This window comes from Panthera uncia (genome assembly GCF_023721935.1).
Source record: "Panthera uncia isolate 11264 chromosome B3 unlocalized genomic scaffold, Puncia_PCG_1.0 HiC_scaffold_1, whole genome shotgun sequence".
Lineage (NCBI taxonomy): Eukaryota > Metazoa > Chordata > Mammalia > Carnivora > Felidae > Panthera > Panthera uncia.
The window spans coordinates 95,768,468-95,794,806 of NW_026057582.1; the positions used below are offsets into that span (position 1 = coordinate 95,768,468).

General features: G+C 37.6%; 2 protein-coding genes and 1 non-coding gene across 7 annotated transcripts in view; 1 reads left to right on the top strand and 2 right to left on the bottom strand.

Annotated features, from left to right (window-relative positions):
* Positions 1 to 237: 237 nt before the first annotated feature.
* Positions 238 to 16,203, bottom strand: RSL24D1 (ribosomal L24 domain containing 1). Its single transcript, XM_049613650.1, has 6 exons — positions 16,052 to 16,203; positions 11,463 to 11,576; positions 9,655 to 9,727; positions 4,193 to 4,256; positions 2,349 to 2,434; positions 238 to 941 (listed from the first exon to the last, which is right to left on the bottom strand). Exons 1-6 carry the CDS (start codon positions 16,130 to 16,132, stop codon positions 868 to 870), a joined length of 492 nt encoding a protein of 163 aa, XP_049469607.1. The 5' UTR covers positions 16,133 to 16,203; the 3' UTR covers positions 238 to 867.
* Positions 16,204 to 20,101: 3,898 nt separating this feature from the next.
* On the top strand, positions 20,102 to 20,207 carry LOC125910460 (U6 spliceosomal RNA). Its single transcript, XR_007453970.1, has one exon. It is a non-coding gene; the product is annotated as a U6 spliceosomal RNA (small nuclear RNA).
* A 1,254-nt stretch (positions 20,208 to 21,461) lies between these two features.
* Positions 21,462 to 26,339, bottom strand: part of RAB27A (RAB27A, member RAS oncogene family) — a 76,316-nt gene continuing 71,438 nt past the window's right edge. For all 5 annotated transcript variants that reach the window (XM_049613654.1, XM_049613651.1, XM_049613655.1 and 2 more), the window contains one exon: positions 21,462 to 23,877. In XM_049613654.1, the coding sequence (XP_049469611.1) occupies positions 23,679 to 23,877 (199 nt within the window). In that variant the 3' untranslated portion in view covers positions 21,462 to 23,678. The remainder of the gene's footprint in view (positions 23,878 to 26,339) is intronic.

A 26,339-nucleotide genomic window follows, 5' to 3' on the forward strand; every position in this document is an offset into this window, starting at 1 on the left:
TATTTTTAATTGTATTTCCTACTTCAGTACTATGTGGGAGTTATTTTCTTCCTGCTAACGAATAGTTTTTTAGTAGCTTTTAAACAAAAAATATGAACTTAGGTCCAAATAATTTGTGACACAAAAACCGTAAATTCTATTATCCAAAAACAATTAGGAGCTTTTTAAATGGAACCACACAACATCCTAAAAGGCACTGGGATTCTTCCACTTTTAAACCACTGCTAAGCTGGAAAAAAAAATCTGGTTCTATCAGGAATCTCAGAATTGAGTGTTCCCCAAAATGAAAGTATAGAGTGCCATTTCAGGAAAAAGCTATTCAGCTCTCACCTCCAACATAATTAGGCTTCATATACTCTTCTAAGAAACCGAAACAAATACTGAAATCAAAATAAAAGATTACTTAAGGCTAATTATCATACATACAGGTTGTTTTAGTTCCTTGTTTTAAGCCCCCTTCTATAATATTAATAAAGTAAAATTAATATTTTACTGCAAAGAAAATTTATGGCTAGGGATATGTAAAATATATTTTTGTCATTAGTTCTTCCGTAGTGCCATAATGGCACTGCATAGTGCCATTACCCAAATGGCAGGAACATTTTATGTCTACACTTCACTTCTGTATTTACAAAGAGAAGTTGCATGACTTACATAAATGTAAGTATCAGTGAAGGTTTAACAATGGAAATGCAATCTAACATCCATAATATCTGATATTTTACAGACAGCAATGAGCAACGTAGAAGAGATGTATTTTTAAATACCTTTCATTTGAGTGACCTTATGTAAAATATAAAAGATCATTTAGAAGTTCTTGGTCTCCTAAGGAGATTTTCAAATGCACTAATAGAAATAGTGAGATCTTTAAGAAATATCTTCCATGTCCACATCCTGTTGTAATTTCTGCACCATTTTTTCTTCCAATTGCTTTCCTTTGCCTTTAAAAATAAATTAAAAAAAATATATCAATCCACTGTAACCTTGCAGAACACTTACCAACATTTTATAAAGGATCTTAGATGGTTTAAAATAGCCAATTCTAAGAAATTTAAGAATAGTAACCAAACCCACACAGGTCTTATGATATGTCATACATAAAATAAGCATTCCATACACATTTATTCATTTCACCCTAACATGCATTTTAAATATGAGAGAACACAGACCCAGAGACGGATAAAATTGTCCCAGATCATTCAGTAAGCCCAGTAAGCTCAAGAGAGAATTTGAACCCTGGCCCTCTGGCTCCAAGGTCTCTGTTCTTTATAGTGTACTTACCTACCCTAAGAGGGTTACCTAAAAAGTTACATAACAACAGTTCATTACCGTTGTTCTGGGTGTAAGTTCACATCGTCTATATGTGAAACAAATGCTCCAAGATTTTGCCTATTTTAATAAAAGTTGGTACAACAATTAACTCGTTAAATACTTATCTATTCAACATATAGTTACAGAATTTGACCTTAGTAAGGTTTCGACATGGAATCATTCACAGGAATTAACTCTTGAACTAAATCTCACCAAAATTTCTCTCCCTTCAGGTAATCTGCATAAGTAAATCATATAACAGATGGTATTTGGTGCCAGCTGAGTGAAGACTGGTTTTCTAGCACCACAAAAGAAACTATGCACACAAACAACTGCCCAAATGAGTGACTATAGGCAAGTTATATAAACTTAAAGAGAGGGGCGCCTGGGTGGCTCAGTCGGTTAAGCATCCGACTTCAGCTCAGGTCACGATCTCACGGTCCGGGAGTTCGAGCCCCAAGTCAGGCTCTGGGCTGATGGCTCGGAGCCTGGAGCCTGCTTCCGATTCTGTGTCTCCTTCTCTCTCTGCCCCTCCCCCGTTCATTCTCTGTCTCTCTCTGTCCCAAAAATAAATAAACGTTAAAAAAAAAAAAATTTTAACTTAAAGTTTTAATACAAACAGTAGTATCAGAACCCAGAAAGCTAAGCGAACAGAAGCTCAGACTCAAAAGGCCTGGGCCTCTGTATTTATCCTAAGCTGCACAATTCCCATACCAACCAAAGTTGGAAAACCACTAATAAAAAAACACTTATTTAATAAAAAGTATGAAATAGGCAAAAATCCATTACATTAATACTCAAATATGACTAGCTTATGGAATACAAGATTTTTCTGAAGGGAAGAAAAACACCATTTGCAATAAATTAGAACTGGGCAATACAATGAATAAGTTATAAACAAAGTCATATCATAAATGTGATATTTACATGAAAAAATGCCCATAAAAAGTTGACTAGCACCCACTTAACCCGACCACAACAATCCTGACTCTTGATTTCTCTACTGAAAGAGAACTTCTGTGTAATACAGCACTTACCGGCAAGAGGGGCGCGGATAAGATGAATGTTTTGCTTGACTTCTTTGATGTCCTGAACTTTCTGTAATTCTTTATTTTTCTTTAATCTAGGACACAACACATAAAAGCCAAAACTAGTTACTAAAATTTCTTTAAAAGACATTAATTCCTAATTTATCAAAATAATTTTAGCCAGGGATTAGCAATAAGAACTCAAAATTATTTTCTAGTTCCTAATTCGCTTAAGAAATTCTTACACTACCACTGGTTCATTGACTGTATCCCTAGTACTTAGGAATAAACTGGGGATTAATATATATTTGCTTAGTGAATGAAGAAATGTGATTGAAGAATTAAATGTCAGACATCAATGTCTATTATACGGATATAGTGCAAACCTCTCAAATGCTAAAGTACCTAGATCTTTTCTCCTCAAACGAAATAGTCTCTGTGCTAATTTTTCTGATCAGTAATACAAGAACACAAAACACATGTATGTGAGCCAAACATGCTAACAGACTAGTTCTCAAACATTTAGCTTTTGTTTCTATATCACTTTAACATTTTTTTAAAGCCAGAAAGCTGTCGGCACATGCTTTTCTATGACAAACTAAATAGTAATGTGATCAAAAACAAATGCTCCTGGGACACCTGGGTGGCTGTCTGTCAAGTGTCCTACTCTTCATCTCATGGTTCATGGGATCTAGCCTGGCGTGGGCTCTGCATTGATAGCATGGAGCCTGCTTGGGATTCTCGCTCTCCTCTCTCTACCCCTCCCCTGCTTACACGTGTAGACCCTGTTAAAAAAAAAAAAAAAAAAAAATCCCTGCTCTAAAGAAATAGCCAATTCCAGGCCAGGTAAGTATAAGATGAGGCCACATCTTCTTAGCCATCAATCAAGAAAGCACCCAAAGATGAGGAAATTGACAATGAAATGGGACCCTGCCTGAAGGGATGCCCAGTAGCCTATATGGAGCACTTACAACATCAAAATAAATAATGACAATTATCACCCCTTGAATACCAGAAGAATCAATGAATACACACAGATACATGAATAAAGGAATACATTTTGAAACTGGAAAAGGGAAAAGCTCCTTTATATGAGAAAGACAACTAATAAAAGAAAAAATTACTGAACCAGGTACCAGTTTGAGGAACTTTGCAGAGGGTCAATGTTTTCCCCTAAGATATGTACTGATCAAAAAGAAAGAAAAGAGCTTTTCAATGGAGTGGAAAAAACTGGCAGACACCCCCTTAACCAAGTGATCAATCACTTGAAACAATATGTGGCTCCTGCTATATGTGTCCTTATGTATAATCATTTCTATGATACTCTGGCCAAAAGTACCTAATCTGAATCTAATCATGAGGAAAACATAAGATAAACACAAACTGAGGAAGATTCTATAATATAACTGACCTGTATTCTTCAAAAATGTCAATGTCATTTAAGAGGAGAAACTGTCCAAACTAAAGGAGCTTGAGGAGATAGGACCACTAAATGCAATGCAAGATCCAGGGTTTTCTGTTGCTACTGGAACTGGTGAAATTTAAATAAGGTTTGTAGGTTATATAACCATATCATTCAATGTTAATTTTCTGATTTGGGTAATTATATGATAGGTATCTAAGAAACATGTTCTTATTTTTAGAATATATACATAGAAATATACTCAGAAAAAGGGTATCATGTCTTCAACTTACATAGAGACAAGGACAGAGTAAATGTGTCAAAATGCTACCAGAATATACAAGAGTTCTTTATACTATTCTAGCAAGTTTTCTGAAGTTATGTGAGAAAAATTTCCCTGGATTTCTACTAGTAATTATTTTTTCAAGAGTTACTCTACACATGTTCATACCTGTTCATTATAAATTTAGCTTGGCGTTTCTGTTTGATCTCTTCAACTCTCTTCATTGCATCAACTACAAAAAAAATAAGAGTTACATATTTTTGCACATTCAAGCAAGAACTTTAATAATCACTTTATTCTGACTTAGAAATGGCTTAAATGAAACCCTCACTGCACAAACAATCCCTACTAAAATAGCTGAAGAAGGTAGGTACTCTTAGAGTTAACAGTGATGTCAGCTATCTTTCACAAATACAGCTCTAATTTTTATTTTACAAAAGTCTTTACTGCTACTAAATTTTCCTTCTACTTTAAACCAGCCCAAACTTTAAGAATTTGGATTAAGGGCAACAAATCTCATTCTTACCTTGTCCTCTCCGTTAATAAAAAAAAAAAAAAAAAAAAAAAAAAAAAAAGGCACCATTCTGGTAATAAATACTACTTTTTCCTCTAAGTGCCTGGGATATGATCTGCACATGATGAATACTGGTAGAATGAACCAATCAATTTGCCATGTTCTCAACCACTAAAATCCAATAGTTTTGGGAAATGTGTGGAGGGGCTAAATCAAACTATGCTCTACAATCTACATTAGCACTAAGATTAAGACAAACCATACATGTAATTTGACATTTTCTAGCAGCCACATTTAAAAAGTCAAAATCTAGTCATGTATCTTGTTTTTATCCAATATATCCAAAATACTGTCATTTCAACATAATACAAAAATTACTGAGGAATTTTATGTTTGTTTTCATATAAAGTCTTCAAAAACCACGTATTTTACATTTACAGCAAATTTCAGGGCACCTGGGTGACTCAGTTAAAAGCATCCCACTTCGACTCGGTCATGATCTCACAGTTCATGATCTCACAGTTCATGAATTCAAGCCCCGCATCAGGCTCTGTGCTGATAGCTCAGAGCCAGGACCCTGTTTCAAAATCTGTGTCTATCTCTCTGCCCCTCCCCTGCTCATGCTGTCTCAAAAATAAATGTTAAAAAACAAAAATTTTTTTTAAATTTACAGCAAATCTCTATTCAGAATAGCCACATTTTAAGCGTAACCCCTGTGGTCAGTGGCCGCCAGACTGGGCAACACACTCCCAATCTAACAACTTCTACTCTGTGGATCTGAAGAATAGCAGGATATTCAAGTAATCTTAAAACATCACCAATATACTTTATAAAGGATAAAATACAGTAAAAAAACCTGTAAGATGCCACCTTAAACAATGATCAAAGTTAACACAGCCAGTAATAAGACCAATGGACAGCAGGAGGTAGCTCCTAATAGGACACAACGATAAGAACTCAGCACCCCATCTATGGTATTCCAGCCAAACGTCCATTACCCAAATCTAACACTGAGGCAGTATCAAACAAAAGTCAATTAAGGGACTTTATACCAAACACTTGACCCATACTCTTCAAAACCATCAATATCAGTGCACGTGGGTGGCTCAGTTAAGCATCCAACTTCAGCTCACGTCATGATCTCACAGTTTGTGGGTTCAAGCCCCACATTGGGCTCTGTGCTGACAACTCAAAACCTAGAACCTGCTTCAGATTCTAGGTCTCCCTCTCTCTTGCCCCTCCCCCACTCATTTTCTGTCTCTCTCTCCCCCAAAAATAAACATTAAAAAATTTTTTTAAATCTGTCAGTATCATAAAATATAAAAACTTGGGAACTGTTTCAAATTCATAGACACCAAAGAGACATGACCTGTACTATTCCTCCACAGGTCTAAGATTAAATGATAATACTGTACCAATGTTAATTTCTTAATTTTAAAAACTATGCTATGGTTATTTACAAGAATGTTCTATTTTTCAGGAAATACTCTTTCTACTAAACTACTTAGGGATAAAAACATTACATATGCAACTTAAAAACTTCAAAATATTATAAAAGGAAAACAAAGGACAGAGAATGGTAAATTTAATAACATTTGAGGAATCAAAGATGAAGGATATCAGAATTCTGCAGCTTTTCTGTTCAGTCTAAAAATATGTCAAAATAAAATCATTTAAGTGTAATCTGGGGACCAGCCAACATTGATACCACATGAAAGCATGTCAGAAATGCAGAATCTTAAGTCCCACCGAGACATGCTATATCGCAATCTGCATTTTAACAAGATCCCCCAAAGGTCTCATGGAGCCACTGGTATTAAGATAATGTCTACATGAATAATCTAAGACAGAGTCAACTTTAAATCTGCTCATGCTAAATATGTAACTATTTTCTTTCTTTACTTTCAACAAAAATATGGCCAAGTTCTGGTACTCAAAAGTATTTCTATACCTTAAAGCTACTCAGAAGGGAAATAAAGAGCAGTGGCAGGTAGGGGCACCTGGGTGGTGCAATCGGCTAAGCGTCCAACTCCATTTCATCTCAGGTCACAATCTCAGGGCTCATGAGAACAAGCCCTACTTCAGGCTCTGGGCTGACAGCCTGCTTGGGATTCTCTCTGCCTCTCCCCCTACACACACATGCATGCTTTCTTTCTCTCAAAATAAGTAAACTTTTCAAAAAAGTGGCAGGTAAATCCTCTCCAAAGAATAAGACACTACCTTTCCAAATATTGCAGAAGACTGAAAAATTTTTAATGTAAGAAACACCTGATTTTTTTTTAATGTTTATTTTTCTGAGAGAAAAAGAGACAGAGAATGAGCAGGGGAAGGGCATAGAGAAGGAGACACAGAATCCAAAGCAGCCTCCAGGCTCTGAGCTATCAGCACAGAGCCTGACATGGGGCTAGACTCATGAACAGCAAGATCATGACCTGAGCCAAAGTCGAACACTTAACCAACTGAGCCACCCAGGTGCCCCAGGAAACACCTGATATTAAAATTGACCTGCAATACAAAGACCTGAAGGATAAAATACAAACTTTTCTTCCTAGGATTCTTGTTTTTGAAGTTCTCCTGCTGTTTCTGTGGACACCAGCATCTTAACAAAAGTTGCTCAGTCCACACCTTTCCACAATTCAAAAACGTAAGCAATGAATATAAAACTGCCAACAGATTAGCTTCAGACCTGATGATACTGAAATAGAGGGTGTGGGGAATCAACAAACCTTTTAGAAGAGTAACATGTTTTTTTGGAATACTACCAAAAGTTTTTATTAACTGTGCAGTAGGAAATAGTTTTAAGTTCCAAAAGACTCATACTGTCTACTGAGAAAGTTTTCTACGAAAAGTCTACTTTTAGGATCTCAAAAGGAAAGGATAATAGAATCTATGCGGGGGGTGGGGGGAAGGGAACCCTCAATAGAGCACTGCTGCTTATAGAATTTACTTATGTAGGGGTGCCTTGGTGGCTCAGTAGGTTAAGCGTCCGACTTTCTCAGGTCATAATCTCATGATTCGTGGGGTCTGTGCTGACAGCTCAGAGCCTGGAGCCTGTTTCAGATTCGGCATGTCCCTCTCTCTGCCCCTCCCCTGCTCGCACTCTGTCTCTGTGTCTCAAAAATAAATAAAAAATTTTTTAAAAATTTACATATGTATAAATAAGTGGGGCAGTGACTGATAACATATGAACCAGTTACTGTGTAAGAGAAACAATAAAATAGGAATACTCAGTGAAGTGCATCAGAAGAGCAGGGACTATATGTGCCCTCTTCATCTTTGTATGCAAGACTAAGTACTTATTGTTAAAATACATGAAGTCTTACGATACACAATTGTATCTTTCAGGAACAGTGTTAATAACAGGAAACCAGCACAGAGGGTCATAGTAACTGAATATCCACAGACAACTAAAATATTCACCTGTTTCAACATCAAACTGAATCTCCACCAAGTAATAGTTATAAAATATGTAAAAATGATCTGGAGCTGCTATTCTCAAATAGTAACAAAGAAAATAAAGTCCAAAATTAAATAAAATTCAATGGGATATAAAAATGCTTTCGGACCTTCTAATAACATCTCTGACAAGTTTGTCTTTTAGAATCATTTTAAGAATTCTTACCAAAAATTTGTAATAATGCGTGGTGATGGATACCTAGACTTTGTCATTTCACAATATATATAAGTATCAAATCATTATTACACTGTATACCTGAAACTAATATGTTCTATGTCATTTATACCTCAATTAAAAAAAAGAATCCCATTAATCTCTTTAGAAATCCTTGAGTTTAAATCAGCATTATTTCCTTATCAAATAAACCCAGTATATTCAACTGCTTTCCAGAAATTAACTCTTCCTCTAATTGCAAAACAGAGGGAAAGACCTTATTTAAAAGAAACAAAACACCAAGGTTATGTGGAAAGGCAATTCCAAAACTGGAGTCTAAATTCTTCACATAGTCCAGAAAGATAAAGCTTTAGAGAGTGTCAAATACTACTACAAAGGCCCCAATTTTTCAATTCCTCCCCTGAAGTGTTGTGACTGGGCAAAAGGTGATGAAAAGGATGCCCTGACTATGACCCATTCAAGACTGATAAAGTCTACAGGACCCCAAGCCCTGGAGACTTCTAAATAACAAACCAACTATATCACCTCCACACCCAAGACTATATAAATGGCTAAAGAACACGTAAGACAGGCATGGGGAGAAGAAAAGTCAGGGACAAGGACCTCAAACATACGCAAAGGGTCATCTACAAGCTAACTTAAGAAATTTAGTTTTACTACATATGGCATTTTTTTTTTTTCACTAAAGTCTCTGCCTACTTCAGGAAAAAGAGGGAAAAAAAAAGACAAGGACTAGTTACCATTGCTTTTAACTTCAGCAGCCTATAGCTCCACTTATACCTAAGTCATGCACTTAGAAGTTCTGTTAGAAAATGTAATTATCACCTTAGGTGCTACACTTTTTAATTTTACAGAAGCATTACATTTTGTAAAGTATACCAAATGTTTATATCCCTAAACTAAATTATCTAAACTTATAAAGTGTGTTAGGTTGGGGCACTTGGGTGGCTCAGTCAGCTAAGCATCTGCCTCTTGATTTTGGCTCAGGTTTGATCTCACAGTTCGTAAGTTCAAGCCCCACATCAGACTCTGTACTGACAGTGCAGAGGCTGCTTGGGATTCTCTCTCTCTCTCTCTCTCTCTCTGCCCCTTTCCCCAATCAAGTGCACACAGCATGTGCACGTTCTCTCAAAATAAATGAAAAAAAAAGTGTTAACTTTTGTGTATATTTTAACTATGCCACACTCACCCCAAAAAACTATTCTCCACTTCTATTTTTTCTCAGATTTTTAGGTATTTTTATATCTGTGTAGGCACTTCAAATCATATCTAATAATTACATTATTTTTATAATGCATGTATCAGCCAATTCTGAAAAGGATTTGGGGCAGTTTATAACAAAAGATGCAAGTACAACAGAACTAGTAAAACAAAGATAAAGAATAAAAGCTAATCAATGAAAACATTTAAGCAACATAAAACATTAAATTCAAGGTAATATCCCAAACAAGTCTCTAAAATTCCCGGTATTCCTTTGTGACTTACTAGTTTTATTCCATAGCTCTCGCTGGTATTTAACAGGTTCATTTCTACGTTTTTCAAATTCAAATGAATTATCCTGTAAGAGAGGGAAAAATAATGGTTTTAAGGGAGATACAGAGGAAGCATTACTTAAAACTTTATTCTCCTTTTCACAAGGGTTCCAAGTATTTCAAACCATGGACACATATTAAGATTTCCCCAGGGTGGCCCCAGCAAACCCAAGTTTTCATACTTTTTCTCCTTTTCACACCAGATGTATAAGACAGCCCTACTGAAAATACCAATCTGTACACCAGTGATTCTTAAGAGGACATCGGGAGGAAGTAGTATTAGCCCCATCCTTCAGAGGGGCATATAACAATCAAGGAGATTATAAAAAAACTGAAGAGGCCTCCCTAATTTCCAGTTCCTAGATGAGACTCACAGGCAGAAAACTTTCTATGAGGCTGAACCATATGAATTACTACTTTTCAAGGATCAAAATGAGTCAAACATTGAGAATTTCATATGGTTCAACCTAAAAACCTATCATGTATGTTCATATATCTCAACACTTATATACCTTTGTTATAGCATAAAGCTATATAACTACACATCTTCAAATAAATGTGGTGCTACTCTGCATGACATAATTCTCTCCCAGAAATTCTTCAGGTGCCCTTTAAATGTACTTGGTATTTTGACAGTTAATAATTCTATTTACCTTAAAACATGAGAAACAATTTTAGAAAAGCTATAGTTCTCTTAGAAAAACTATAGGTATGTTTCTTAGTTTTCAAATTTATGTGAGATAGGCACATGGAACAGCATTAACTCTGTATTTACCTATTTCATTTATATACACGTGACCTACTCAGTCACAATAACCTCAGCAATGACAAGGTAACTGGTCACCAGCAGATGACTGTGACTGGCATCCACTCTTCATTCATGCAGTTGTCACTTGCATTTGAAGTGCTAAGTTTATTCTCATCCATACCAGAAATCATTTTTGTGACAATAATTGTGATTTGGCTTTGCATCTTGTCAAAATACATCCTCCTCATTCATGGAAAACGAGGAGTATTAAGGAAGCCAGGAAAAGGCTTCACTGCAATTGCTTAGACACTGCCCTTAAGGAGTAGAGAGGTGGGAAAGTCAAACAAGGAGGGAAGGAACAGTTTAAAGGTCTTCCTCCCTCAAAGGAGGCTTATGCAGCAGCTTTCACCTCCTCCTTTATATGGGTCATATGTGAACTAGCTTCACCAGGCCCTTATACCAACTCAGTACCAACAACCTGATGATGGCTGACTCATGCATGATATTCTCTCACCCTTGATTATCCACTATTCCTCCTTCTACCAACACTATTAACTAATTTCTCTGTTCTCAAAGTCCTGTAAGGAAATCCAGAAACTGATAAATGAGTCTACTACAAATCTTTTCAGAACCCTTAATGTTGGTGATGAATCCTTTAATTAATCTCTTGGCTTTGTCTCAAAATCCTTGAGTAGCAATTTTCAACTTCATCTCAATCTATTTAAATGATTTTCCTTTTTGTTTGCAGGAGCTAAAAAATGGTTTTCTGAGAACAAGGAAAATCACGTTCAAAAAATGAATTAGGAATTTTTTTCCTTTTCAAAATTCTACCGATTTATCGTTTTTAGGATCATGTGAGAATTAGATTATTAACAGAACCAAACCCAAATAAATCACTTACCAATTCTCATCACAGGAAGCTTTGTTATAGTTAATTAAATTATATGCCCTCCCCTGTAAAAGTTAAAAATTTAAAAACTGTAAAAATTCCATTGAAAGCTAACTATACTCACCACTGTAAGCTCTTTACCAGCTGCTTTACGGAATGCTTTAGTCCACCTGACCTTGCGAGGATTGCGCTTCTTTTTAAAGTTTTTATGACACTTGGATTTACAGAATCTGAACACCTATAAGAAAAGTTAAAATAGTGGAAAGTCAACATTACGATTTTTTCTATCGTAGGATGTTACCCCTGCCCAGACAAAATATACTGCAAAGTCTGAAAAATGACAATGGTTGTACTCACAATTTCCTCTTACAACACCACTTAGAAATACATGTAGACATGTAAGATTAAATGTAAATTGAACTATTTTTTGACTAAAACCTGACTATCAAATATCACAGCTAAAGGCTAAGGGCCCCCAAAATAATATGGTTAAAAAACTACCAGTCATGTTTATAGATTAACAGTAAAACCTTACAGTCATCTTAAATAAAAAATGGTATTTGCAAGGAAAGTCACTTATTTAAATCTCTGCCCACTTAATAATAATTCTCAAAATTCACTTTCTATATACCTCAACGTGGGAGGTGGGGGTAGTTTCAAACAACTCCTGTGAATCCCTTTTTGTTCTTTCCATCCTTTTTGTTAAAACCACAAAATAATTTCAAAAAAGCAACTAACTGGCTACAGATTTGTTTTCTAAAATATGTATTCATAGTAGGAAATTCTTCAATACTCTAATTCTCCACCTTCATCCCAGAAGATATTATCCTTTAACAGTGCTAACTTAAAGTTTAATGATGCTTCAATATGCCCGTGAAATGGCTAATTAGGACTCATTATAAGTCTAAAATGCATATTTTGTTACTTTGTAATGTCTCCAAACACAATGCAATTTGTATGTGTACAGGAAATCTGAGAAGAAAAAGTACTACTTAGGAGTATATGGATCTTGGCAAAGAAAATTAAGGTGAATCATCACACCTAGAAGATGTGACCTATCTTCTAGGTCTAATTAAGTATAAAAAAGGTCAAAATGAAGTATAAACATTTCAAATTTTGTGTATACATCACAAACCTGCATATATATCACAAGCCAAAATACTTTTCTTTTTTTTAATCTTTATTTATTTTTGAAAGAGAGAGAGAGCGCAAGCAGGGAAGGAACAGAGAAGGAGACACAGAATCCGAAGCAGACTCCAGGCTCCGAGCTGTCAGCACAGAGCCCAAAGCGGGGCTCAAACTCATGAACCATGAGATCATGACCTGAGCCAAAGTCGGATGCTTAACTGAGCCCCCCCAGGCGCCCTGCCAAAATACTTTTCATTTTATGTACACTTTGTTCTATGGGGAAATTCAAGCAGGTCCCTATATACACTAGAACACAGTTTTCTTAGAAATAGTCAATACTAGGGTCGTCTGGGTGGCTCAGTCAGTTGGGCATTCAACTCTTGATTTCGGCTCAGGTCAGGATCCCAGGGTCATGTGATGGAGTTCCACATTGGGACCGAGCATGGTGCCTGTTGGGATTTTCTTTCTTTCTTTCTTTCTTTCTTTCTCTCTCTCTCTCTCTCTCTCTCTTTCTGTGTGTGTGTGTGTGTGTGTGTGTGTGTGTGTTCCTCTGTTCCTCCCTGTCCCCTCCTGGCCCTCCCTCTCCCTCCCTCTCACTCAGAAAAAAAAAAAAAAAAAAAAAAAGCCAATACTAATTTAATCTGATCTGGGTCAGTACCTCCTGGAGAGCCCTCTCCTAAGAGACATGGGTCAAAACATGCCTGTATTATTGAATAAGTTTCAAAGCAAGTAGAAATCTAAGAATACAATGGATCTCCTGGAGTACCCCACCATGAATTCATATCAGTAATTTTGTATTTTTAGCCCAAAGGACTTTTACAGTAAAATCCTCCTACATTTAATGCCTACTAGATAACTCCTAGACAAGTCCCCATTTCTGAGATACACCTAATGAGAGGTTTGAACTTGTCCTGGATCTCCTCAATTCCAAACTGAGCCAATGGAAAGTTATACATAGAGAAGTCTATTTGAACTCTGTATCTAATAGATGTTAACTGAAAAGCACAATAAAGTACCTGAAAAGACTGGAATCAATGGAGCTACGAAGGGAATTCAACCAATAAGAAAGATCTACTATGTGTCTGATATTACCAGGTACTAGGGATACAAGAATAATTAAAACATCATACTCTATCTTGAGAAGGTTAGGACAGCATTGGAATAAAGTCTCACTTTACAATGAAGAGATTGAGATCAGGGTAGGGCATAAACAATGGGATAAAACTATATACAATAGTCATACGTAAGTAAAATGGAAATATAAAAAAAGGAAGTGGTGGGTGAGTAGTGGATGGATTGTGAGGCAAAGCTTCATAGGCTCAAGTTTCCCTCTTAAGATACTCCTCTATCATCCTCAGTCTTCAACAGGCAGATTAAATGATCTAATACCTCAGCTTCAAAGTTCTTCAACTCTTAAACTCCACTGACTGAATACTTATTAAGCACTCATTAAGGGTGCATGTATTTTTTATGTTTGAAAAGTATATAAAAATATGGAATATTAACACTAATTGTACCCTTAAGAAAATACCTAAGAAGCGTAAAAGGGGAGGTCTCTATGAAAAACAGTCCCAGGGAGCCTGGGTGGCTCAAGTCGGTTGGGCCTCCAACTTCAGCTCAGGTCATGATCTCACTGCTCATGGGTTTGACCCCTGCATCAGGCTCTGTGCTGTTATCTGGGAGCCTGGAGCCTGCTTCGGATTCTGTGTCTTCCTCTCTCCCCCTCCCCCATTCACACCTCTCTCTCTCTCTCAAAAATACACAAACATTAAAGAAGGAAAGAAGGAAGAGAGGAAAGAGGATGGAAGGAAGGAAGAACAGTCCCAAAAGCTAAGAGAAAAAAGGCAGAAAAACTATTAGGAAGCTATAAAAGTAACAAGTGCCTAATATGAAACCAGAGTGGGAGGCCAAAAAGAAAGCAAAGACCACTAAACTTTGCAGAGCCAGGTTAAGACTTGGTAACTAGACTTGGTAACTAGATTAAAAAAAAGGTAAAAGTTTCAAAGATGACTCTCACATTTCTAGCAAAACTGTCTAGGCATATGACAGTAGTATTAAATGAGAAAGCAAAAAAGATGTGAATTAGGAACTCTCAGTAACCTCACTGTTTGGTACAAACAGGATTTCCCTATCCAGTGGAAAATTCAGACTAGAGCAAAGAAGGTACAGATTTGGACATCATAAACACAGAAAAAACGAGATTCCTATCTTCCTTAGTGCTTCAGGGCCTCTGAGTCTTATATCCCCAGCCAACTCTGTTCTTGTCTTCCCTAGAGTAAGCTGGCTCGCAGCCAATTCAATACTGTCCTTGCTAGCAATACAGACTTCATCACCATGAACTTCCACTGTGTCTGCCAAATCAACACACAACTCTAGATAGCTCCCATGGTCTTTTGTTCTCATTCCTATACCCACCCGATAAGCCCTGCGGGGCAAAAACCGTAAAATTATAATGACCAGATGATCTACAAAGCCATATTGCCCACTCTGAATTAAACGCCAACCTAACGATCATTAAGTTAGTTGCTATAAATTTTTTATCATGTTCCTGAGAGCAGGTATTCAAAATCTCCTACACGTTCTTTCAAGTTCCCAAACCTAGTTTTGGTCCCACACTTTCAGCAAAAACCCCTTGCTCCTAATTAATGACGTCAATATCTTCCATCTATAATAGATACAAGGTGATGAAGCAGAAAGTGTAATTCCTTAGCATAACAAAGTCACCTGTTAAAATATAAAGTCCTAGATCCAAATGCTGAGAAATAATATGTTAGAGGAAAGAGATTCATTCTGATGTAAGAAAGCAAATTCATGTATTATTCACAAAGTCTTTCACAACCAGGTCTCATAATTATGTTTGTATTTTATGTTTATAGATATATCTTCTTATGTAGACTTACATATATGTGTATTTATAGCCTTACCCCAGGCCTGGATCACCATTTACAAGTCACTTCCCTAAAGAGATTGCTTCGCTGTGCCTCTCTTCAACTGTTCACTCTTCCACCACCTAGAATTCCCTCTTCTCACTTTTTTATGCAACATTCAAGATCCAAGATAAATGCCTTTCTGAGCCTTTTCAAATACGACCCTCCCCAACTCACCTCCAGCAACTTCGTAATACATAACTACTACTAGGCCATATGCAGCATTTCTATAGTGTTACGGACACTCCCAACTCTTATTCATCTCTAGGGGCATAGACCCTAGAAATGATGCTTGACTGGGCATACATTCAACAAAGTTTACTTAATTCAAGAACTCCGCCCAAGTACAAGAGTGACCAAACAGCCCCCACACACCCCCAGACTACATCCGAAGCTGTCTAAAATAACTCGGGGACCTCACCGCAGCCAGCCTCGGTCAAGGGTCGCCTGGTGTCCAGCTCGGTTCGGGACACCAGGAAGGAGAAACTCCGCAAAGCGGGAGGTCGAGGCCGGAGGTCCTCACAAAATCATCCCCTTGTGAGGGCAGCGCGGAAAACGCGAGCCAAACGCCCCAGGTGCAAAGGAACCACGCGCTGAAGCGGCGCTCCTCACGCCCGCGGGAGCGTCGCAGAGCGCGCGCCAGTCCTGGCGACCTCACCTTGCAATCGTTGCGGACAAACATCATGCCGTGGCCAGGGTAAATGGGCCCCGAACAGAAATAACACTTCTCAATACGCATGTTGAAACCGCGTGAGCTCTCACAGACGAAACGCCGAACTCGAGCGGAAGTGACGCAGTCCGTCACAGGAAGTGGTTCTCTTTAGTAACCGACCCCGGAAATAGTGAGCATGCGTCGGCCCTGAGGGCCCTGGGAAGCGATCCGAACGTGACAGCGCCTCTCAGCGGCAGCGCGAGCAAAAGCGCTGCCGTTTTGCGCAGGCGCAGAACTGCAAAGTCGGCTTGGCAGCCTTCTCTGTGGGAGGTGGAACGTGGCGGTACGCCGCCTTAGAAACGCTGTTCTCACAGCGGGTCGTTTTCCTCTCTACCATACCCTGTAACGTCAGCATTTACTCCTATCTTATGTGATTTGTTCTTTGTCCCTGGCCGACTCTCCACACACTGGGATGTCTTTAGGAACTCCTTAACACTGGGACACTGCCTGCCCCAGACCTGCCACTGACTGGCTTCCCCAGAGTACTTGCGCTGTGGCAGAGAGAACCTGCGGCCTCAACGCTAGGACCCAAGCGGTCGAGTCTCTGAAGCTCAGAGAACGTTACCAACAATTTTTGAAAGACTTGTGGTGATTTAAACCTTTTCTCCTCCCTACCCCCTTTTAATTAATACGCATGTGGTAAAAACATTTTAATAGGAAACTAAGGTTCCCTCCTCAGACCTCGAGACTTCACAGTGGCAATTGGTTTCTTTTCAAGATTTTCTGTGCATAGATAAACATGTTTATTTCTGTGTGCGTGTGTCTCTTTCTTCTTTTGAACACTAATGAGCATCCTATTCACCGTTTTCTGCACCTCGTTGTTACCTGTCTCCCATTATTGGAATAAGAGCTCCATGAGGACAGGGATTTTTGTCGTTTTGTTTACAGCTATAGCCCACAATGATGAAGTCTTGGGGTGATGGTGGGGTGATCCGGAGACAACGGCCAAGAAAGAATTCTTGAAGATGTCTTTGGTGCAAAAAGGTGATTTTATTATAAAGCATGGGGACAAGACCCATGTGCAGGAAGGGCTGCACTGGGGTGATAGGTAACTGATTAGATACCCTCAGGTTGTGAAGAGGTTAGGGATAGAGTAAGTCTCTAAGGTATTTTGGAAACAGGGTTTCCGGGATCTTGAGGGATTAGCTGTTGCCAGGGAAATGCCATTTATTACCGGTTAGTAAAACCTGAGTCACGGAACCATGGAGATGTGTATCAGAGGGGCATAAGCCTGGAGTATGATTGACAGCATGTATCTTGGGAGTTGAGATAAAGGAAGTTTTCAAAGGAATTTTTATATGTTAAAGTAGACTTACAGGATCCTCAAGGTTGGAATAATGTTAAGCTAAGATTCTCTTTTGCCCCTAGCAAAGTGTCATCATCAAGGCAGCTGAGCTCCTACTGGGAGGTCACTCTGCCTGTTTCAAGAACTAGTCAATGGGAATTTAATTTTTCACTTGCCTTAGTTTCCCACATTACCATGTCAAGTAGTTAAACCCTTTCCTTTGTTCTTGGGTAGCCAGGAGTATCCAAGAAATATCACATACTCCACCAGTGAACAGGGGGTACTGTTAGCCTTTATTTTGCCCTCAGCTTGCCCCACACTCCTCATTAACAATACCTAGAAGAGTTCCTGACACATATATATTCTATTATCAATGAATATTTAACATTCTTTTTCACCATTTTGTATAATATGCAATTATATGAAGATATCATTTTAATTGGTTGCTTATTGATAGACATTTGTTTCCTACCTTTTGGCATAACAAGTATCTTTATATTACTGGTGGGAGAGTCAGCATTGTGTGAATGGAGGTCTCGGTTCTTGGACTCTCCTCGAGAAATATTTATCTGAGGATCTGCACTCCAATAAAGATAGCCTGGAGGAATGTAGCGAGAGGAAAGCAGTTTATTAAGGGCAGCAGTTTATTAAGGTGGGAGAGCAGTATGGCCCAGAGGTGGCAACTGCACTGAGGCTAGAGGGGTCCTTTCTTTGTGTATAAGCAGTCTTAGGTCACAGAGGGAGAGGTCTCTAATGGAGGCTGCTTCCAATCAGTTGGGAAATTCCTCCCACAGGTTGTGAGGGGGAGTTTTTGACCCTACAAGGTTTGTACCAAAACATTCATTGCAGCCTCCCCCCCACGCCCCCCCCCACCCAATACTTCACTCTCAACCAAGAGACTGAAAATTATTTTATCCTTATTTACTCTTCTGCTCTTATTCCCATCAACAATTATAGAAGAGCCTCACCAGTCCTCACAAGCTATTTACACAATTCCTTCCCGACTCTCAGTTTTATCCTGCTATTTGAACAAGAAATTTCCTGCCCTTCTCACTTACATGGTCACCCAGCTTCCCCTTCTTACCTTTAATGTCAGAGGCCACATCCCTCATCCATGTTCTTAATACCATACCCTAATGTTTCCTCTGAGACTTGTTTGTTTCAACCTATGAGCATATTCAGTGTTTCACATTAGATTGAATGGACAAGTAGCCAGTCTCCAAAGTTTTTTTTTCTTTCAAATTATAACAACAGAAAATATGAGAAAGGAAAGATATGTATTCTACATCCAATAAGTTAAGCTAAAATCTTAAAATACTTCTTTACATTTATCAAGCTTGAGACCTATGATTCCTGAATCTGAAAATAGATGTCTTTTATCATTACTGAAAACTCCTCAGCTCTTTTCTTTGCATGTATTGCCTCTTCTTTTATTTTCTCTAATTTCTTCTTCTAGAATTCCCATTGGACATAAATTGAAGCTTTTATCTTTCCTCTATATCTCTTCTCTCATACTTTATCTCTGAAATCTATATAATTTTCTCTGACCTGGTTTCTAGTTCAATAATTCTCTCTCCAACTGTGTCAAACTTGCCATTTAACTTTTGACCATTAAGTTTTCAGTATCAATCGCTACATTTTTCACAATGGAAATTTTTTTCATTCAGATCAATATTGTAGCTATAATAATGACTTCTTTTTCCAGATGTTTCAATTCCTTTTATGTTTGTAATTATCTTACACATTTTTACTTTGTGGTCCACATCTGATTACTATATTATTTCAAGTCCTTAAGTGTAAAATATTGCTGTTTTTGGTTTACTGACCCTGGGTCATGATTGAGGATGAGGGAGTGGGCAAGGAATGGGTTTTTATTCATAATTGTGAGTTCATCCTTAGTAGAGTGTTTTCTGTAAGAGTCCTGTAAAGTGTGGGTGGAGATGTTCCCTCTGAAAAGATTTTGCTTTGCTTCTACCAAGTAGTCCAGAGGAATTACCAACCAAAAATCACATTTTTATGTTAATTTCTTAGCTTAGCCATTCTGAGACAAAAAATAGGATAAACTTGAACCGCAAACCTGTGTAAAAGGTTATAAATTTTTCAGGAGATACTAAAACGTAGACTGGGCCCTGGCTTTCTGTGTGTTTGGGGATGGGGGCATTCTCCATTCCAGTGCCCTACCTCCACCATACCCAAGGCTTTCTCTCCTAATGGCAAGTAGTCATTAAAACCAAGCACCTTACTTGGATCCTGAGAAACAACAGAAGACCATGGAGGAGGGGAAGAGAAAGGAAAAAAAAGTTAGAGAGGGAGGGAGGCAAACCCTAAGAGACTCTTAAAAACTGAGAATAAACTGAGGGTTGATGGGGGTTGGGAGGGAGGGGAAAGTGGGTGATGAGCATTGAGGAGGGCACCTGTTGGGATGAGCACTGGATGTTGTATGGAAACCAATTTGACAATAAATTTCATATAAATAAATAAATAAATAAATAAAATGTAATAATAAAAAACCAAGCACCTTGACTACTAATACTGACAAAATGAAACCAAAAGCAAACCACACTCAATATCAGGTTGTTCTAAATTCTCTCTGTTGCTGCCATTGTTGTTGCCATTGTTTTTGTCAGTTTTGTGGGGGAAAGGGAAAGTTGCAGGATATTTCCCTTACTTTGAGAGACCAACACTGTATTTAAAAAAAAATATGTTCATTAGTCCTCTCTTCAGCAGCACATATAGTAAAATTGGAACAATACAGAGAAGATTAGCATGGCCCCTGTGCAAGTCAACACGCAAATTCGTGAAACGTTCCATATTTTTTATAAAAACAGGGAGGGGGACAAAACAGAAGAGACTCATAAATATGGAGAACAAACTGAGGGTTACTGGAGGGGTTGTGGGGGGGGGGATGGGCTAAATGGGCAAGGGGCAATAAGGAATATACTCCTGAAATCATTGTTGCACCATATGCTAACTAATTTGGGTGTAAATTTTAAAAAATAAAAAATAAAATTAAAAAAATAATAAAGTATAAACCACAATACTCTGAAAAAATATGTTCATTATATTTTATACAGCATTATTTAAATGTTTTAGAGTGGAAGAATTTCCCAGTTATATAGTCACCAATGTTGCCAAAAATAGAAGACCTGGAAACACCATACAGAAATTTCCATTTTATAAAAATGCCAATCAAAACACTCCTTCTGGAACATTTCTTGGATTGTTAGTGATCTTGACATCAACTCCAAAAGATCAGAATGTACTTCTCAGATTTCCTAATTTCTCATAACCAATATAGACTTACAGATGAGCCTAAACATTTTTGAAGCTGTTTTTATTTTCAAATTCTACTCCTCTGTTTTTGAACATTGACTCCTTTTTGAAAACTTGTTCCCTTCTGCCGCCGCTTAAGTCCTTTATGCAGTCCACCAATAACCTACTATGTGCCAGGCCCTTTTCTGTGTAGTGACAACACAATTTTGAAGAAAGCTGCCCGAGTCCCATTTGTCATGGAGTTTATGTCTTAATGGATGGAGACAAACATGTAACTGAATCAAGTGGTGCTGAGTGACATATATAAAATCAAAGCAGGTAACAAGGAAGAAAGCAACAATCTGGTTGGGGCCATGAGGACAAGTGACTGCTATTTTACAGAAAGTGGTCATTAAAGTCCTTTGCACAAGGTGACACTTGAACCGTCTTAAAGGATAGGAGAGTCACACAGATATGTGGAAGACTAGCTATTCCAGATCAAGGGAACAGCAAATATTCCTGAAGCAGGAACACACTTGACTGCTCCAAGGAGACCAGTGTGCCCACAGGATAGTGAATGAGGGGGACAATGACAGAAAATAAGGTCAGAGTCCATCTCCCCACATATTCTTTCCGTATCCAATGATGATACCCCCTTCCTGATGTCTCTTGCATCCATCTCTCAGGTATAATATTAATTCAGGCCCTTACCATCCTTGTTTTGCTCACCAGAGACTGGCCAGTACAACACTGCCTGCACTGTAGGTGTTCTATAAATGTTTGGTGATAATGTACTTGAATTACCTTCTCCAGAACCTGTTGTCTTGGCTGGCTCCTCATCAAACATCTAATGAAATTTGTATCCCTGAATTTAGTTTTCTCTAGTATTCTAACTTCTTCTTTGAAACTTTACTGTGATAGGAAATGAAATTATATTCACACACAAACTTGACTAGACTACTTTTTAATTATAAGCTTAATTGGCACAAAGTTCACTTAAGATACACTTCACTTTTACACAATCTTATAAATAGAAAAATACATTGATGCAAAAAATATGTTACTTCAATAGCAAATTCAAACAAGTGATTTCCCAAGAGAATACAGGTTATTTATTTCAATAATTAAAGATAGTTCCTGCATGTGCACTCTATCATGTATATGTTTAATTGTGTATTATAGATAAGGCCAATGGGATATGTAGCTAATTGCTCATTTGGTTCTTGAAAAAGTGAAACATACAAATATTGTCTTCTTTTTAACTATATATAAAATGCTGCCTGATACGTAGCAGTAAAATTATAATTCACCTCACTGAAGTCTTACGGCAACTTTAAAAGGCACTGCTTGTGATTATGACCCTGCCCTTGTAATGTCTGAATCTTCGTCTCACTGAAATAACACAGTTCAAATGCACAGGACTCAATGACTTCTTCAGTATTTAAAAGAAGTCTTCATTTCAAGACTAGAAATATGTAAGATCTTAGTAACCACAGCTAGGTGTTTTAAAGGAGTTGTGGGAGGGAACTGGCAAAAAAACAGGATACTCAATAAAAAACTATTTGAAAATTACCATATAAAAGTAATTACTTTCCATCACTGCTGTATTTTTATCATTACAGTTCTTCCAAGCATTTGCCACCACAAAATACATTTACTTTTATTCTTTGTTTAAATTACAATGAGTGATATTTCTTCCTAAATAGCGACTAAGCTCTTTGGAACTTTTAATCTAATTTCTTTAAACCACTTTAATAAATAAGAATTTTCCCCTATTGACCTTTATAAACACCTGCCATAAGGCATATTTTAAAACTACCTTGAATTTGATATGAAGACTGTTAAGCATTACAGAGGAATCCATGAGCTTGGCAAGACCCAGCAAGTGCAATAAATGCCCGTGATCTCAATAAAAAATACAGGCTATAGAAGGCTTCATTTTTCTTATATTCAGCTATAGTATAACTGCTTAAATACAAACATCTTTTATCTACCAAATAGCAAACAAACATTTTATGTAATTAAAAACTAATTCCTTCAATTCCACCAATGTAAAAAATAAAACAAATTGCAAATATCAATGACATAAAGCATGATGGTGAGACAAAAGATTAGTAGTTCATAAGCTAATTAAAACTACTGTCTGAGGATGCCAGAACAACATTATAAATATGAAGAAAAAGCAGCTAAATGTTTACTTATCACAAATAACTTCAGCATAAGCACCAGCTATGTCCAAATGTGGCCAGCACATAAGCCAAATATAAATGCACAGGTCACAGTGAAATAAAGCCATAAAAATCTAATTCCCTGATCCTTCGATCAACCCTTCAGAGCAGTGGGAATATAGCAGGGAGCTAGAAGCCCCACTTCAGTTGCTCATGCTATATTAAGACACCCCTGACCTCACCCCCAATTCCTTACCTACCAAGAGTCAAAGCGAGTGTATAACTGGTCAATCCAGTTTATCCAGAGTCTATAGACATAACCATAAGTTATCCTATATTCATTTTAAAGATAATATTTATATAAATACTCACAGATATTGAACTGACATTTGTATATATTCTTAGTTAACATTCAAGTGGTTTAGATGGCATTTTACAAGGTCACCTACAGTACAAGTATGGTTTTTTAAATTTGGATTAATTGTTTTATAATTGTACCTAAGATTTTAAGAGTTGGACTCTGGACTGATCTATATTAAGGCAGGTGATGGCATCTTTAGTCATTCTACTTAATAAATGCACTCTTCTGTAACCACAGAATCCTCAATTCTTGACTGATCTACTGTCATGGGCTAAAGTTTTATAAGGCACTTTTGGCAATGTGAAACATTCTCACAACTCTCAGGCCGAATCTTAAATATTTACAAAGCTGCAGCAAATTAATTTTGAAACCAGATGCTTTAATTGACAGCTCTAATTGGGACGGTGAGAAGCAGTTTGTACACGTCGGTTCATCTCTCTCTGTGCCATGTATTACACACAGAGAAGATCACAGACCCTTGAGTTATTGTGTAGCTCACTGGACTCTTCAGCAGCCACATATCCCCTTCTCCTTTTCTTCATTCAAGTGATCTGTGGAGGTGTGACCATTGGATCGTACCACTCCTTCAGGAATCCAGGATTTGTCTACACACCGTTCCATTCGCTTCATTATCAGGTCCAGGAGCATCTCGATTGCTTGGTTTATGTTTGTCCCGTTGGCAGCACTAGTTTCAAAGTAGGGGATTCTGCAAGACAGAGACAATTCAGGTAAAAACATGTGGAGGGAAAAGAAAGTGACCTTTGCACTTTATAATTCAACTTCAAAAATAAGTGGAACATAAATATACAAGAAAATAAAAATGCTTTATCACAACAGAGTACATAAAAAAGCAAAAGAAGACAATAATATAATTAACACTGAATTCCTAACAGAGAAGAACCTCTGGAAATTTTTATTCACATTTCACAGATGATTTTTTTTATGTTTATTTTTGAGAGAGAGAGACAGAGAGAGAGACAGAGAAGACAGAGTGCAAGTCGGGGAGGGGCAGAGATAGGAGACACAGAACATGAAGCAGGCTCCAGACTGAGCTGTCAGCACAGAGCCTGACATGGGACTCGAACCCATGAATTGTGAGATCATGACTTGAGCCAAAGTCAGACACTCAACTGACTGAGCCACCTAGGTGTCCCCCACCCCCCATTTCACAGATGATTAAACAGAGGCTCAGAAAGATGAAGTAATTTTCCCAGTTTCATAAAAATACAAAGTAGAAGAGTCAGGATTTAAATCCACAGCTGCTTGATTCCAGTGAAACCAACTCAACCATTATGTTTAACTGGTTCCAAATTAATCTGCTTTGTATGAGGATTTCCAAAACAAATCCCTTCGACTGCATGCTGCACATGCACTGACAGTGGAGAAAAATGCACGCTCTCTGGCTGTGTTTGTCAAAGGCTTTGCCACTTGTCAATTCTAGCCTGTATTCTCTGGTCATAAACTTGAAGACATTCTGATTTCTACATCATCTCAGAGTTTCTCAAGGACATCAGTCTTTGTTTACCCAAGGACCTGTGATATATGTGAAATTTTTAAATAATTCACAAAACATAGTTTCTAAACTATTAAGACTGCTTTTCATATAATCTTGAGAAAGGAGTCTTCTTTTTTCTTTTTTTATTTCTTTTTTAAATTTACATCCAAGTTAGTTAGCATATAGTGCAACAATGATTTTAGGAGTAGATTCCTTAATGCCCCTTATCCATTTAGCCCATCCCTCCTCCCACAATCCCTCCAGTAACTCTCTGTTCTCCATATTTAAGAGTCTCTTATGTTTTGTCCCCCTTCCTGTTTTTATATTATTTTTGCATCCCTTCCCTTATGTTCATCTGTTTTGTAACTTAAAATCCTCATATGAGTGAAGTCATCTATTTGTCTTTCTCGGATTTTGCTTAGCATAATAACCTCTAGTTCCATCCACGTAGTTGCAAATGGCAATATTCATTCTTTTTGATTGCCAAGTAATATTCCCTTATATATATACAACACATCTTCTTTATCCATCCATCCATCAACGGACATTTGGGCTCTTTCCATACTTTGGCCATTGTTGATAGTACTGCTGTTAAACTTTGGGGTGCATGTGCCCCTTTGAAATAGCACACCTGCATTCCTTGGATAAATACCTAGTAGTGCAATTGCTGGGTTGTAGGGTAGTTCTATTTTTAATTTTTTGAGGAACCTCCATACTGTTTTCCAGAGTGACTGCACCAGTTTGCATTCCCACCAGCAGTGCAAAAGAGATCCTCTTTCTCCGTATCTTCGCCAACATCTGTTGTTGCCTGAGTTGTTAATGTTAGCCATTCTGACAGGTGTGAGGTGGTATCTCATTGTGGTTTTGATTTGTATTTCCCTGATGAGGAGTAATGTTGAGCATGTTTTCATGTGTCAGTTGGCCATGTGGATGTCTTCTTTGGAGAAGTGTCTATTCATGTCTTTTGTCCAGAGAAATGAGTCTTCTTTCAGTGGCCACCTTGTATACATTTGAGTTAGTTCTTGAAACAGGATTAATCAACTGCCAAATTCTTCCTGCTTCTTAGTAAAGCCATGAAAACAGTGATAAAACTGTATTTCCTCAAACTATCGATTCCATTTCCACCATTTAGTAAGGAACCTGACCAAAATGCTCTGAGATATAACAACTGCAAAAGAAAGTTGTTTGAGCACCTCTGTGGGTATTGCAATTGAGTCTAGTTAAATGTTCCTTACATTTAGAGGGACTTTACAATTCTCCATCAGTATTACTTTTTTTGGAGAATATCTTTGTTTTCCTGTGTTCTCCTAGTATGTTAATGCCACATCAGTGACTCTGATTACAATTTCAGTTCCTCTTTTATTATTTCTTGGCTAGGAGCAGCTTCCACCTGAGAGCTTTTATAAATATATATATTTTTAAACTTCCTAGTGCTTTTACATCAAAAATCAAAAGAAGACAATAAAATAATTGACACTGAATTCCTAACAGAGAAAAACCTCTGGAAATTTTTATTCACATTTCACAGATGATTAAACCGAGGCTCAGAAAGGTGAAGTCATTTTCCAAGTTTCATAAAGATACAAAGTAGCAGAGCCAGGATTTGAATCCACAGCTGTATGATTCCAGCTTGATTCCAGTTCTTCTCACAGCTGCTTTGCTTCTCATGTCAC

Excerpts from the sequence above, each read along its gene's own strand:
- RSL24D1 (XM_049613650.1), bottom strand. The coding sequence starts at position 16,132 with ATGCGTATTGAGAAGTGTTATTTCTGTTCGGGGCCCATTTACCCTGGC. Across the intron at positions 2,435-4,192 it reads GCTAAATTTATAATGAACAG|ATTAAAGAAAAATAAAGAAT; the intron begins GTATGAACATGT and ends GTTGTGTCCTAG. Across the intron at positions 942-2,348 it reads TATCCGCGCCCCTCTTGCCG|GCAAAGGAAAGCAATTGGAA; the intron begins GTAAGTGCTGTA and ends TTATTTTTAAAG.